The following is a 14,850-nucleotide window of genomic DNA, read 5'->3' as shown; positions in this document are numbered from 1 at the left end:
AGAAAAGCTGTGATTTTATTCCTTTCTTTGTTCGACCAAATGATGACAGTAATTATCTCTAGGCGCTCATTTTAGCTGCTTTTATTGCCTGGCTAGGTTCCATTTTTTTTGTTTTTTTACGAAAAGTATCAAAAAAAGATCTAATGTACCTTCTTTTTTCCCCCTATAAAGTATCATTAAAAAAAAGTAATACTGTCATACAGATTTGACGTTTTTTTCATCTAAAAGAATCAACTTCGCCCTAAAACTAAAAGTTTAATCGGGGCTCCAGGACTACGAAATAGCAAAATTCGTAAATATTTTTGTTTAAACCCAAATGCATATTTTTTCCAGAATGTCTTGTATAAGTGTAGTGATTTTATTTTACTTTTACCTTTGTTTTACATTGGATTTGCTGTCAAAACTGTCTGTGCTGCTTATTATTACCATGGTAGCATAATAAAGGTAAATATCAAATTACTAACCTTTCTTCATAAACCATTTGCGAAAAACCTATTTATATCTTCCAGCAACATGCTTCTGAGAGTTTATGTGATGGAATAGTCTTAAACCTTGTGAATTTTAACTCAATAAAATAAAATTCTATTTAAATCTATTTATTTTCGTTCAGATTTTTTCGTGAGCTCCACACCTTTTTCAGCAAAAAAGGGAACAAAATAACGAGTTCTTTTTACGAAATAATGACGAAATCTCGAGTAAAACCTTTCATTTTCAGTTCTTACTCGTCTTCTGTCTCTCCCCTTCTGTTGTCTTCTGCGCTCGTTAGCTAGATGCTAATGTGGTTTGTCTGCAAATGTAAACAAATGATACTATTATCGCCACTGTTGGGGAAGAACAATGTTGTCCAGTGTTGCGTAGCTTTAAACACTTTTTCAAGCAGCCTCTCCAACTGTTCCTGTCTTTTACTCTGGGTTAGCTTCCCCTCCATCACCACAAGGACATTAGCAATAGTTAAAAGTAACAAAAAAAATAAATAAACAACACAAATTCACTTCTATGATCCTTAGATAACGTATCCATGCCCTCCTAATCTTCAACTCATTTCCACAAACTGTATGTGCTTAGTTTACTTCCTCATTGGCAGCAATTAGCCTGAATTAGAGACTCTTAATGTTAATGATAGCAGCAGATGGGGAGCCGCAGCTTGCGTTTGTTGGGATGTCGCCCATTCATTCGCGCCCCCCTCCCCCTACTCTTCCCCTCTCTTTCGCACCCATCATGCACCTTTCCCTGTTTTTACCCCCCACGCTCGCTATACCGGAGGCACAAAGCGCCGCCGCTTCTCCGCCTGTCTGTAACGCATCAATTTAAGAGTCTTCAGTTACGAAAGATGTTGCGCAACAAACACAGACGCAACGCTGCTGCCCTATCTGTGAATGTCAATGAGGACCAGTGGGGCATCATTAATGCATCTGTCATGATTTAGTCATCAGCTGACAAACTTGTTTATGTCTTACTTGCTGAGAGATGCGTACATACATACATAGGCATGAATACTTAAAGGGCAAAATGAGGAATACAAAAACAAAAAAAATAACAGACGTTGCAGAACCCGATGTGATTTACAGTAGGACGAACGCAGATTTTGCTGCAGCATACACATAAACATAGTGACAGGCCTTTCATGATACCTTCAGCATAATTTGTTATTGCGGGATATACCCCCAAGCACATCCTCAGAGCCAACACGTGCAGAGACTGGTTCCATTTATGACCAGCGGCACGTGAATCACCAGAGTTTATGTGTGGGCTGCTGTTGAGTATGCAAATGTAGCGTCCGCTGAGTCGTCGGAAGCGCGTGTTTTGACGTGGGTCATGTCACTGGCACCTGATGGTTATGGAGTTTTTTTTTTGTCTTATTTACGGGTGTCAGAACTGCGAACATGTGTCCCTGCTTTTCCACAAAGTGCGGCCTCGTAGGCTTTTGGCCTCCGTGGTGCGTTTCATTTCCCGCCCAGGGTGTCAGTCAGCACAGCACTCAGCGGCTGACAGTATGCAGAGTGTGACAGGTATTTCTTGCTTGCCTCCTTGGCCACTTTAAACTTGGTGACAGCCAGTCAAACGGCTGGACACCCATACCCACTCATCTGTAGTGTTCTGCATGAGTGCACATGTGTCCGTTAAGCAGCTTAAACTGTCCCAGTATAATATATATCCAATCTTAGTTTGGAGTTTGGTTAACTCTGTAAGATTTAGGACATCAAATTGCTTGGATCCACCAAACAAAGGCCTATTCTTTACTTGTTATCTGTACACCCAAGACAGAATCAACTAACAACATCAAACCAACCAAATCTTAGAGTCCCCTCTGGTCAAGTGAGAATATTTCCGTCTCTGAGGTTTTCCGAGCTGAAACCCAATCTGCAGCTACCTGGATGTAGCTCCAGAATGACTGCCAGCTTGCACAGTCAAGTGAACTTGTCCAACTCTGGCGTTCTCGCCCAAACATCGGTGCTGTCAAAGAGACACGTCCCACAGGGCTTTTTTTTTTTTTTTTTTTTTACTAAACTAGGTCAATCTGATTTGGCCCCATGACCCCATAATGCCTTAGTCACAACTGGCCTTACGGGCGGATATGTGGATCTGTGGATGAAAATTGGGCAAATCTGTAAGGGGGAAAACAGGAGATTTTAAGATCGTTGACCACTGAAGAGAAAATGTTCATGCACATTTGTTTTTAGGTGTGTCAGGTTATAGTAAACATCTAACCCTTGTGCTATCCTATGACCCAAACCTTACATTGACGTGTTATCCCTACCATGACAAAGGTGGATAAAGGTGGAGAGGATTTCATGTGATCCATGGACACCAGTGAAGATCACAAATCATTGAAGAAAAAAGGTTCAGCGCACTGAACCTTGTGGGGTCTAGATGACCCAATGTTAAAGTGCCTAGGATAGCACAAGGGTTACGCAACACGTAAGGGTAAGGTAGGTGAGATGCAGGCACATCATACAGATTTTTTCTTTTTTCTATCAGAGTTTAGTTTGTGCGGGCATCCTAAGTGGATCTAATTTGGCATTTACATATCACCTGCACACCCCAGGCGTGAAACATTAGCACATGGTCAGTAAGGACCCAATGCACTCATTTTTACTATCAACTAGAGCATGGAGTGTCCAAATCCAGGCTTCGATGGCCGGGCTCCTGCTGCTTTTCTAGAAATCCTACCTTATCTGCTGTTGATTACCTGGATCAGGAGTATTTAGCCAATAAAGAGCTTCAATGGCAGGTTGGTTACAAAACATGTAGGACACCGGTCCTCGAGGCCTGGAATTGGACACCCCAGGAATAGTGTTGCGTAAAGAGCCCATATGACAGAATCCCCTGTACGTTACAAGTGTGCATCACTTACATTACCCTGTAAATACTTCACGATACATTTACCGGTAAAGATGTCCCTTAAGGTGGCTGCATGAGGCTCAAAGGACTGAAAGACACAGCTGTGCTCATCTTAAGATGCAGCCCCTTCTGTCTTTGACCTTTTACGGGCCTGGACAACCCAAAACTCCACAGCACCCAGATGGGTCAATTCGCATACAGGTTCATATGACTAAAGCCTAAAGAGGCTTCCCAAACCAATGTTTAACCATTGACATGTTGTTGTAGACTCTTTTAAAACAAAACCACCAACCTCTGTTGTAGATACTTGCAGCATTGGCAAACATCAGCCAAGAGCTGGATTGCAGAAAAAGTTGGATTTATGCAGCGACTTTCTCCCCAAACCTACCGAATGTCATTCAGCTGCCGCTGTTCAATCCTGTTATCTGTAAAAATAACTCCCTCACACACGTGTTTTCCCATGCTTTGACTCTTTCCCCCCACTTCTGTGTCACTCAGTTGTCTCTCCTCCTCCCTTCTGCCCGGTGGATGCATTCATCTTAGTCTGACCCTGCTTTAAAGAGTGCCCAGTTATTCCTGTCACTGAAAAGCACACTATAGATTTAGTCGAGGCCAGCCCCAGGAGAAACGCGGAAAGATTGATATGTACATTGCCTCAGATTGACAGTGACGTTTTGATTGAGTTTTACTTTTAGGAGAACAGTTATCAAGTAGAGGTAGAAGCTAGACATCATTTATTATACGGTGACATGATTCTCCTCTGAATAGGGGTCCCCAAACCAAAAAAAACAAGTGACAAAAAGTGTTCTTAAAAGGCAACAAACAGTGGACACCAATGACAGTCTATATCTGATTCTAGTTACAAAGTACTCCATAACCTCTTTTAGGCTACGGACCGGTTTAATATCGGAAAATCAAGGACCAAACTGGACGAGGCTGAAAATGGTGACTGTTTTTTTCTTCTTCTTGAAATTCAATTTTCCACATTAAAATGGTTGTACATGGAATCTGTAGATGTAGATATTTAAAATAAGATGATGTATAAAGTTAGATTTTGTTTGCAAAAGTATTATCTGTTCGTAAAAAGGTTTGCGCTTGTAAAAAGAGATTTGTGTGTTTGTTAAAATGTTTTGTATCTCTAGAAGTGTCCGTCCATAAAGATATTTATTATTATTATTATTTATATATGTATGTATGTATGTGTATATTGCCACATTGCCACAGCGCAGTCTCTGGACCACTTGTGCTATCCAAGGCACTTTAACATTGGGAGTGGGGTCATCTAGACCCCACAAGAGCACTGTATCTTTTTCTTCACTGGTGTCCATGGATTACATGAAATCCTCTTCACCTTTATCCACCTTTGTCATGGTAGAGATAACATGTCAATGTAAGGGTGGGGTCATCTAGACCCCATTAGATAGCACGAGGGTTAAATCCCAATGGGTCCTTCACTGACTAAGACTAATCGTATTCACTTCACCTGGTTCGTGTCCAGTATGTATGGCGCATTGTTCCATCCACCTCCACATTGAGTTTTTAACATTTTACAACAAAGACAATGAATTTACTCAAGATCAGATATTTTAGTTCTCATTTTACTACTCTGATTCCATTTTAATGTGGGAGTACTGCATTCTGAATTCATGGTCATGCTTTAAAAAGCAAATACTGAGGGATTAGCCACTAAAATCATAAAATAAAAACAAAATAATGAGCTTCAAGATCATGACAAATGGGTCCCACAAAAATATCCTGAAGAAAAACACACTGCTTCTCATGATTAGAGACAAAACATGCACGCTAGTGATGGTTTTTAAAATATTGCAGACTATATTAACTAATGAGTCAGTAATGTTTTGAGGATTTATTGAAACACAAATTTGTCTCGGTCTTTTTGGGTTCTTACATTTAATTAGGTTTCTCAATCGTCATCTTCATTATATATTTTTTTTCATATCTTCTCTTATAAATGTAACCTGATATATATATATATATATATATATATATATATATATATATATATATATATATATATATATATATATATATGCATGTATATATATGCATGTATATATATATATATATATTTTTTTTTTTTGTAAATATAGATTTGCTGTCACATTTTTCAGTGAAAACTTAAAAATATTTTCCTGTAAAGAAAAAAGTATGCAAAACATATGTTATTCCAGTTTTCTATCCCATGTTGCAAAATTGAAACCTTTGACTTTCCCCAGGAAAAATCATTTTTTCAAACATTTACCTTCCAGTCTGAGTGAAAGGCTCATTGCTGCCTTCCCACAGAGGAGGATGTTCGGTTTTGTGGCCTCCACTGTTTTAGACTGGCAGGAGTCTCTCCCTGTGTGAGCCAACGTGGGGGGCAGAACCAGGTGAGAAACAGGCACATGGGGTGCACCGTTAGAGGGAAGAATAGGGGTATCACCTCCAGCTATCTTGTTGCTTTCATAACTGCTGGATGAGACAAAGCGCGAAGAAAAAGAAAAAAGCTGAAAAAAAGAAAGGCAATGGAGGGAAAGACAAAAGGAGATGTAGCAACTACAAAGATTCAATCTCATTCTTTGTTTCCTAAGGAAACCAAATTTAACAAGATGAAAGAGCTGCACACCACAAATTCATTAAAAATATATATATTTTTTTTAAATTAAAAATATATATATATATTTTTAATGGCAGCTTCTCTGTTGATTTTGCTGTATTTCCATGGCAACCATTTCATGGTTTGGTCACCAAGGTGACGAACAGGTCTACGTGCTTTTTACAAGAAATGGCAAAAGTAGAGTTGTGGATTTCCGTGGCAACAGAGTTTTTTGTTAACCATGTCCACATTCCTGATATCTATATGACGCATGTCATATTGTTTAGTGCATTAATTTGTGTACACATTTTTACACACATTTTCAAATGTGTGTATTATATATATATATATATATATATATATATATATATATATATATATATATATATATATATATATATATACATATATATATACACACGGGATCTCCGGCTTCCTTCCACCGTCCAAAAACATGCTTCATAGGTTAATTGGCAACTCTAAATTGTCCATAGGTGTGAGTGTGAGAGTGATTGGGTGTATGATTGTGGACATTCTACCCTGTGACAGACTGGCGACCTGTGCAGGGTGTCCCCTGCCTTCGCCCACAAGTGGCCGGGATAGGCTCCGGCATCCTCGTAACCCCGAAAGGGACAAAACGGAATAGAAAATGAATGAATCTTACTAATGATGCTTAAGGAGTTCGGAGGTGATAAATTGAGGCAATAGGAGGACTTTAAATTTGTAGGTGTACCTAAAGGGATTTTTAGCGACCTCCCCGAGGTCAAAGACCGACAAAACTTCGGTTGTAGTAGTAATCTTAAGCTGGTGCTATGTCTGTGAGATTTCGTATAATTTTCGTATAATAATCGCTCGGACAAAAATGTTCTTTTCCCATATACACAAAATGACCGGCAAGCCGTTGGTCCTGTGGCTAGCCCTTAATTTCTAAGCTTCTTTTAGATATCCCAGGCATTTGTGCTTTGTTTCGTTTATGAATTTTGACATATGTTTTGGAGCCCCATAAGAGATTTTAGCCCTATTAATTTTTTGGACATTTTTCCTTCTGTGATGTCATCATTTTCTTGGGAGAAGGTTGTTAACTAAGCCCAAAATTCATCGGTACTGTGTGCATTTAAGAAAGAAAAATTGCACAAACAATATGGCCCTTACAGTCAGTGCTAACTATTGTAACTTTTTTTTTATTCTTTGCAAATCACCCATTTTTATTCCTTGAGGACATTTACTGGATCACAGTATTTCTGCAGGAAGAACCAAACATGTGGAAGGACTGATAATCCAAAAACCACTTCCTAATGATTCGCTCTATTGTGTTCGTCTTAAGTGGCGTGTTAAGAACGTGAACCAGAGCCAAAGTGGCACCTACCGAGAGGAGGAAGGTGATTACTGTAATCAAGGTTTTTTTTTCCCGTGGAAAATAGAGAAGTGAAGAGACTTTGCACTCCGAGCTGCTGCCGAGCAGAGACTACTATAATATCTGATAATGCACAAGCTCATCTGGATGAATATGCATATTTTATGCTCTCTGTAGGTATCAGTAGGGTACTCTAGTGTGCATAATGTGCTCGGTGATGAAGGATCCTTTTCTTCTTGCATAAGCATGTTTTTCTGCATTTTGGTAAAAGTTGTCTTGAAAAGCCCTCTAATGACAAGCTAAGCAAGTGCTGAGCATCTTACCCACGATGCACTCACCCCTCCACAGCTCCCTGCCTCTTTTATTTCAACTGCATTGGTCCGTTGAAGGCTGGGCCTGGCGGAGACTCTCGATCCGCCTCTCGACTTCTTAACCCCGGTGGATATAGGTCGGTACCAGCCTTTGTAATTGATCCCTCTGGGTCTGTCAGACACATTCGGCGGCTAACCAGAACCAGCAATAAAGGAGAGTTGTTGGCTGAAAGGACACCGTTAGCTGTGTCCATCAGCTTTCTTTCTGCTGGGAGGCAAATCAAACAAACTCTTCCTTTGGAAACGTGGACATGGTGAAACCTACTTTTCTTTCATTTCCAATAGATACTTTATTGGTTTATCACATGAATTTGCAAATCGCTGCACAGTGAAACTGATGTTTAAAAAAAAAAGAAAAACCGCTAACTGTTGTGTGGGGTCCAACCGCATGTCTGATGTCTTCGTACAAACCCTGCAGGAACTTGAGATGGGAAGCAGTCAGATGGTAGACCCGCAGGTCAGAACTGAACAAAGTGAAGCTGCATTTAGCTGCTATGCTCCACACAGATGGTAGCAGCTTTGATTGGCTCGAATGCGCCCCGGCTTGATCCACGTTTAAACCTGAGCTCAAAACTTATAAACACTCTGTAATGTTGCACTTCTATGCAGGAAGAGGTTATGCTCCACATTGGAATCCATTGAAACGGGAAATGACAATTTAAAGTATCCTTTCAAAATACAAGGTTTAGAGTAAATTCATTTTTCATGATTTTTTGAAAAAAAAAATGAAACTAAAACTTAGCCCGGTTATACTTTATAACAGTTAAAAATTCTTATAAAGATTGCAGATTTCTTACTTCTTTATGATTTTACATTATTAGCACAATTGTAAGTGATATGTGACATAAATTTGGCTTGTTAGCAACTGAAAGAAACCACAAGGAAATATGCTCTGTTTAACAACATTATTTTACTGACATGAAATACGTTTTGCATTAAATCCAGCAAGTTCAGACAGTCACTCATAAAAGTGATACTGGTGGTGTTGGATGTGACTGTGTCTAAACCTGACGAGCAAAATAAGAATCAAAGGTTTGATAACCACAGCGCCTTCCGCTTTTCCTCTTTCCCCCCTTCAGGCTCTATGACGCGACAAGAGTCCCCCTCAACATTCTTGCACTGTGGAAAGAATTGATGACCCCTTGACAGACAGCCAAAATCCACCTACCAACACCACCACCATCACAGCAGCTCCATCAACACCCCTTGGTGCCACAAAGACACGAAGAAACACGAGCAGCTTACCGACACCCAAAGCTTCATGAAAGCAACAAGGTATCGACAACGGCCCTGAAATGTGTAGTGTGCTTCTTATGGCTAGGATAGTCATATGTCATAGTCATAGGATAGCTGGATCGGTTTGACAAGGTGTGAAATACAGAAAAAATATGAATTTAACATCAGAGCTTTAACTCCAGTTTTAGCGCTCTTTGAATTACCATAACACTTTAACCGTTTACGGAATTAACGTAGTTACAGCGGATTCTGGAGCTCAGAAAAGCAACTTTTGCACTGTTGCATTACAGTCTAAATTTGTTATGATAGGCCGATGTGAATGTCTCAAACTGATTTGTAGTAAATCAGTGGATTCCGACTCGGAGAAAAGTGTCCTTATTGTGCAACACTTCATGTTAGTTAGTAAAGTTATGTCAGTAAAGTGTCAGTTGGAATTATGTTAATTGTGTGAATGCTCAAAGAGTTACGGTACTTTGTAGTTGTTGTTCACTTTTCGGCATGGGAAAAGTCAAGGTGAAAGTCAAAGTTTCCACTGATTCACATAGGTCATGTGTCAAACTCAAGGCCCACGGGCCAAATGTGGCCCGCCATGTCATTTTATGTGGCATGAGAGTATGAGAGCATAAAAGTTTTTAATTCCTTAGAAGAAGAAAAATAAAAATTGGTGTGTATTTATTCATATCTTGGAGGAATCAGACTTGAAACATCGGATTGGGCAACTATACATTAGGACTTAAACACAGTAAATATAACATAACCTGACAGAATCAAATTTAAAAGGATTTATGCTGGAGTGACAAGAAAACATATGTTTTCTATGCAACTGTAATTGTCACTTTTAAAAAGTTATAATAGATAAATAATTAGTTATTTAACATTAAGGAGTAGTTACAATTATTTTTCATTACATTTAGTTACATGTATAAGTTATATCTGGCCCTTTGAGGACAGCACCTATGCTGATGTGGACCTTAGTGAAAATGAGTTTGACACCCCTGACATAGGTGGTTTGGGAAAGACTTTAACGCCTTATGCCCTTCCTGACAGAACCCTGTATTTTATCCGGACTGGGGACTGGCACAGGGGCACTCTGACTTGGGTCCCCTTGTAGCTACATAGTTAGGCAGTAGCACGAAGGGTCTTACCCTAGGACCCACACTGGATGAAGTGTGGGTCCTCGAAACCTTGTTCAAAGGATCGTTCACCCCAATGTGCTTGAAGTCAATTACCTTGTCAACACCAAACTCAATGCATTCATAGTCCTCAACTATCAACGCATTGATAGTACTGATAGTTGATAGTCTGTAGCACAAATTAAAAAAAGAATGATCTACTGTTGTGGACCAAAAGAGGGGAAAAAAATTGTTTTTAAGTGTAGTGAAACATTTTGGTCTGTTTATCCATTGCAGCTCATTTCAGAAGCTGAATCATATTTTAACTAACGGTCACATTTTTGATATGACTTCTTTGTTTCCTCTCTGCCAAAACATTTCAACTTTCAACTATATTTAGTCCTCATGCTAAGACCAAACCAAAAGTTCAATTGAGTTGTGATTTTTCTTTTTTTTTTGGGACAAAACCTCATTTGGTAATTGTCGGGACACCTAATTATAAAATGTAACCTTCAACATGGGCATAAAGTGGTTATTAACCCATACCACACCAAGATATGAGCAGATACATGTGTAAAAACTGTCAGATTCCTAAACCCTGAAGCTACCAAATAGCTCATTTCGAATATCCTTTAGATTGCAAGAAATCTAATTAAGAAAGTAATACATTTTGAAGCATCTTGTCAGGACATGGAAGTAAACCCACATGCACTTCCACTTTGATCTTTTTTTAACACTATACCAAAAAAATACAGCCTGTACTTCCCTCAATTGTCCTCAGACAGCACATGACTGCAAACAAATGGTTTTAAATGTATTTTAGTCTTAGTGACAACTGCCTCCACGGGTGGATATGGGCGGTCTGAAGGTGATAAATGGATAAACCTGTACAGGGCATATAGGTGGCCCGCACAAAATAGCAACGCCGTAAATCGATTGGTGAGCCCGTAGAGGGAAAGTGTTCATGCGCATTTTTTTCCTACGGGCATGCTGTGAGCAACAGGTCGTAGGGAACACTTACACAACCACTGGTGAGTAAGAGTAAAGTTGGTGAAGTGTAGGTTTTTCAAACTGATTTTTCGTTTGAACCCCCATGAAAACCCTGCAGAAGGAGCCTGTTAGTGCTGGTCATGTGATAAGTATCCGCTCCTTGTGTGCTGCCTGACTGTTAGAAATTGGAAAGTGTAGTTCGTGTGTAGTTCCTGAGTGGGTGTCCTACAGGCACTTGTGTATTATCTGCACACCCCGTGTGTGTACGGGATATTGGCACAGTCATTACTATCCACTAGGGTGAGTCGTAAGGGCACTTACAGATACTTCGCGATACACTTACCGCACGTGTGACCATCGGATGTTTCCAATTCCATGATGTCCATTGATGTATAACCTCAAAGGAACTGCGGAACACAAATTTTAGATGCTGCTGCTCCTCTCTACCACGCTTCATGTACCTTGTCCTCTCAGGACCAAAGTCGCAAATTTCCAATATCACAATAATACTATGCTAACAACAGAGTGGTTGAAAATAAAAACACATTCCATTAGTCCATCCCTAAGGCTATGTTCACAAAGTCTTTCATATATCGGAAAAGAGCTGTGAAAGAAAAAACCTTGAGCAAGATTGACACCGCTCTGAATTTCGCACCTAGCCTCTTCCAACAGTGTATGCACTAGTATCGGGTAGCGACAGACCTGTTTGAAAACTATATGCTAAAAGCGTGTTAAAAAATTCCCATTTAGGGTGTTTTTCATCACGTGGCCCTATGTGTACATAGCTCTAAAGACAATTTTCTCTTAATACACAGCAGCAGGACATTATGCTTCAGCTTCAGTACCATAAAACGGTAACTCAAACATTGCACCAGTTGAATTACCCATAAATTCTCTTCCTGTGTATTATAACTATATAACTACTACATAAAAAAATTCTAATCTAAACCAATAAATCCAATTTCTTTTTCTGTTTGCTCTGTTATTGGCAGACCTTTTTATTGGGTCTTTGAAAAGACTGCCTCGTATGGCGTCTGAGCACACAAAGAAGACAAGGCACCCAGCAGACTCCCATATAAATACATGTGACCGGGAAATAGAGTACCCGCATGGTAAATTTGAAGCACACTGCCATAAAAACGGACCAAAAGACATAAAGATGATCATATAGAGGTTTTCCAAAGCGGAGCCCGCTTTGGAAAACACTGTCAACATTTATGGCCCACAGATCACAGCATACTTGTTTTAGAGAAAAAAATAAACCTGTTCAGACAATGTCTTTATATGGTCGAACGCTATACATAGATACACCTCTGAAGGTACGTTGGGTGGTCAATCACAGGGAAATACTATATCTGTCCACAAATAAAAGCAAGAAAACATCGGATTTGGCTTTTATGAATAAAACATCAAATAAAAGTGGTTTACATCAGACGCAGGTATGTTATTGTATGTAATGGCTGAGAGGATCAAATCCATTCATCACAGTAGAACCTTTGAGGGAGGTCGCGTCAAAAACAAGACATTACCATCTTGCTGATACGACCTGGTGCCGCCATGGGGAAATATGTTCCAGCGCTCCTTTATGAGCATAAATCTCTTATTGTGTTGTACTACATGGAGACTGAAATGTGTTTACTTTGATGTTCTGAGGACATGCGCAAAGAAAAGGGCTGATAATGACATAATACCATAGATAGCTTTGAACTTCCTCCCGTGAAGTGGAATGGGGACTGGTGTCTGGAGGCTCTCGCTTACACGCTCGTGCATTTTGATCTCGGCATCTGCTTCAGGCATTATCTGACTTCACAGCACATAATGAGCAATTTCCTGTAGCTTATTAACCTGTGTATCATTCTTAACCTGCGAGTTCAGTCATGAATATTCATCTGGAATGTTATTGCGAAGGCTGGGATCTAAGAGTGCACAAGACTTCTATGATATTCCTGAGCAAAAGACTCATAAATATGGAAAAGGATCTTATCTTGTGTTAGCTAATCAACTGCATACTAGTGGGATGTTACATTATTTACAGCTACAAGGGTTTGTCACACTAGGCATCAAAGTACAGTCATTTAAGAACTCATCTACAGGAAAACATAATATGTGTGGAAAAGGATTAGAACCATAAAAAAGGGCTATGGGATTCCTTCATCAAAGATTGCTGACTTAAATCTTGGGCAGTCATGGAGCAGAGGTACAGCGGCAGGGTGGTCGACCTCTGACCAGATGATTGCAGGTTTGGTTCTCGCCTAGTGTTGCAGTGTTCTTGGGCAAGACACTGAAGCCCACATTGCTCCTGGTGTTTATACTGTAAGTTGGGCCAGTGTTCAGCAGAGGAGCTGGGATCAGTGGCTGAATGTGAAAAGTGCTTTGGGCCTTCTAAGAAGGTAGTAAAAGTGTTATTTAATGTCATTTACTCACATTTAATAATATTTAGAACAGGTATTTTACTAAATATATTCAGGTTGATTTAAGGTAGAAGTTTTTAAGAGAAAAAAGGTAATAATTTTAGGTTTTACCTACACAAAACTGCAAAAATTTGCAAAGAATATTTTGCCTTTTTTTTTTTTTGCTAAATCAAAGAAATAGTTTCAGTAGGATGTGGACAAGCTTAATTATACAGAGTACCATGAAGAAATATGTCTCCCATGAAAAAAATACAAAACAATGAAAAATATATATCTATACAAAACGTGACCCCGAAAAGGACAAAACGGGTTTAAAAATGAATAAATGAAAAGAAGTGTTTAAAAGAAATAAAATTGTTGTTGTTGCTGGAAGACCTTTAGAACAAGCTCCACTGTATATTTGGTAAGTTTTTTCCTCTTTGATGTTAAAGCAAATGTCATGACAGAATACACAGAGTTGTACGTGTTGATTTAAAAAAAAAAAATGTCTTAGATCCCAAAAACTAGAGAAGCAACCCTGTCTGCTGCAGTTTTGGAGCTGATGGTGCTTGAAAAAACTCAGAACCATTTTTGTCTGTTTAGTTGGTTTTTGTTTAGCTCCAAAAATAATCAAAGCTAAAATACAGTAGATGCTGCCAAGATTATCCTGATTTATCAGAGATAGATAAGTCAACTACCAAAACTGTTGTTAGTTGCAGTTGATACATATCTGACAAAAAGACAATATTTTACATGCCTGCTTAATACCACATAGATGACAGTGACTTGTTCAAAATGTCATAAAGGAACCTCAAGTTGTTCTGCATTTGCTTCCATATACAGTCAGCTGCAGAGAGGCTCAGTGTGCAACATTAATGGAGTTTCTCTCATCTCCACAGCAAGCACGTCGTCATTCACACCTTAGAGACAGGAAGTGCTACACAGCCACAGCTGAAATCAAATGCTGTCGAATGCTCCAGGGTAGAGCCCTGCGCGGGACTATTTTCTTCATCCCGCTCCCGCCCGCACCCGCCAAATTTCTGACCAATCCCGCCCGCTCCCGCAACGTATGCGTTACACTCCCGCCCGCACCCGCAATATGTATGTCCACTCCCGCCCGCACCCGCAAAACTCATAGAATTTAGTCCCGCACAGTAATAGAGATGCATTGATTTTGTATCGTCTCCCGTCCCGCAGAAAAAAACACGTATTTTTATTGATATTATTAAAGAGATTCATGTCCCTCCTCCAGTATCATCTTTTCATGCATTCCTCTTTTGTGTAATGTGCAACATAATCATTAAATATATTTTCACAAATCCTGTTCGGTAAAAAAAGTGTGCGTGTGTCCGCGACATTGTTTGTCCACGACAGACGGCCTGAAGCGCGATGAACCAGCTGGGATAGATGCAGGTCAAAGTCATTTGCAGGAAGAAAAACATTGTAATGGTTCAACAGA

At 39.6% G+C, this 14,850-nt stretch overlaps 1 protein-coding gene across 3 annotated transcripts in view; it reads left to right on the top strand.

Annotated features, from left to right (window-relative positions):
- Positions 1-14,850, top strand: part of fam19a5 (family with sequence similarity 19 member A5, C-C motif chemokine like) — a 221,242-nt gene that overhangs the window by 194,107 nt on the left and 12,285 nt on the right. For 2 of the 3 annotated variants that reach the window (XM_023952178.1, XM_011490952.3), the window contains exon 4: positions 8,743-8,938. The exons of the other annotated variant lie outside the window; for it this stretch is intronic. In XM_023952178.1, coding sequence (XP_023807946.1) covers positions 8,743-8,751 — 9 coding nt within the window. In that variant the 3' untranslated portion in view covers positions 8,752-8,938. The remainder of the gene's footprint in view (positions 1-8,742; positions 8,939-14,850) is intronic. 3 annotated transcript variants of the gene reach the window in all.

The sequence above is a fragment of the Oryzias latipes genome, chromosome 23 (assembly GCF_002234675.1).
Source record: "Oryzias latipes chromosome 23, ASM223467v1".
In the NCBI taxonomy this organism is placed as follows: Eukaryota; Metazoa; Chordata; class Actinopteri; order Beloniformes; family Adrianichthyidae; genus Oryzias; species Oryzias latipes.
The sequence above is the reverse complement of the archived record's forward strand: the minus strand, read 5'-3'. Positions and strand labels throughout refer to the sequence as shown.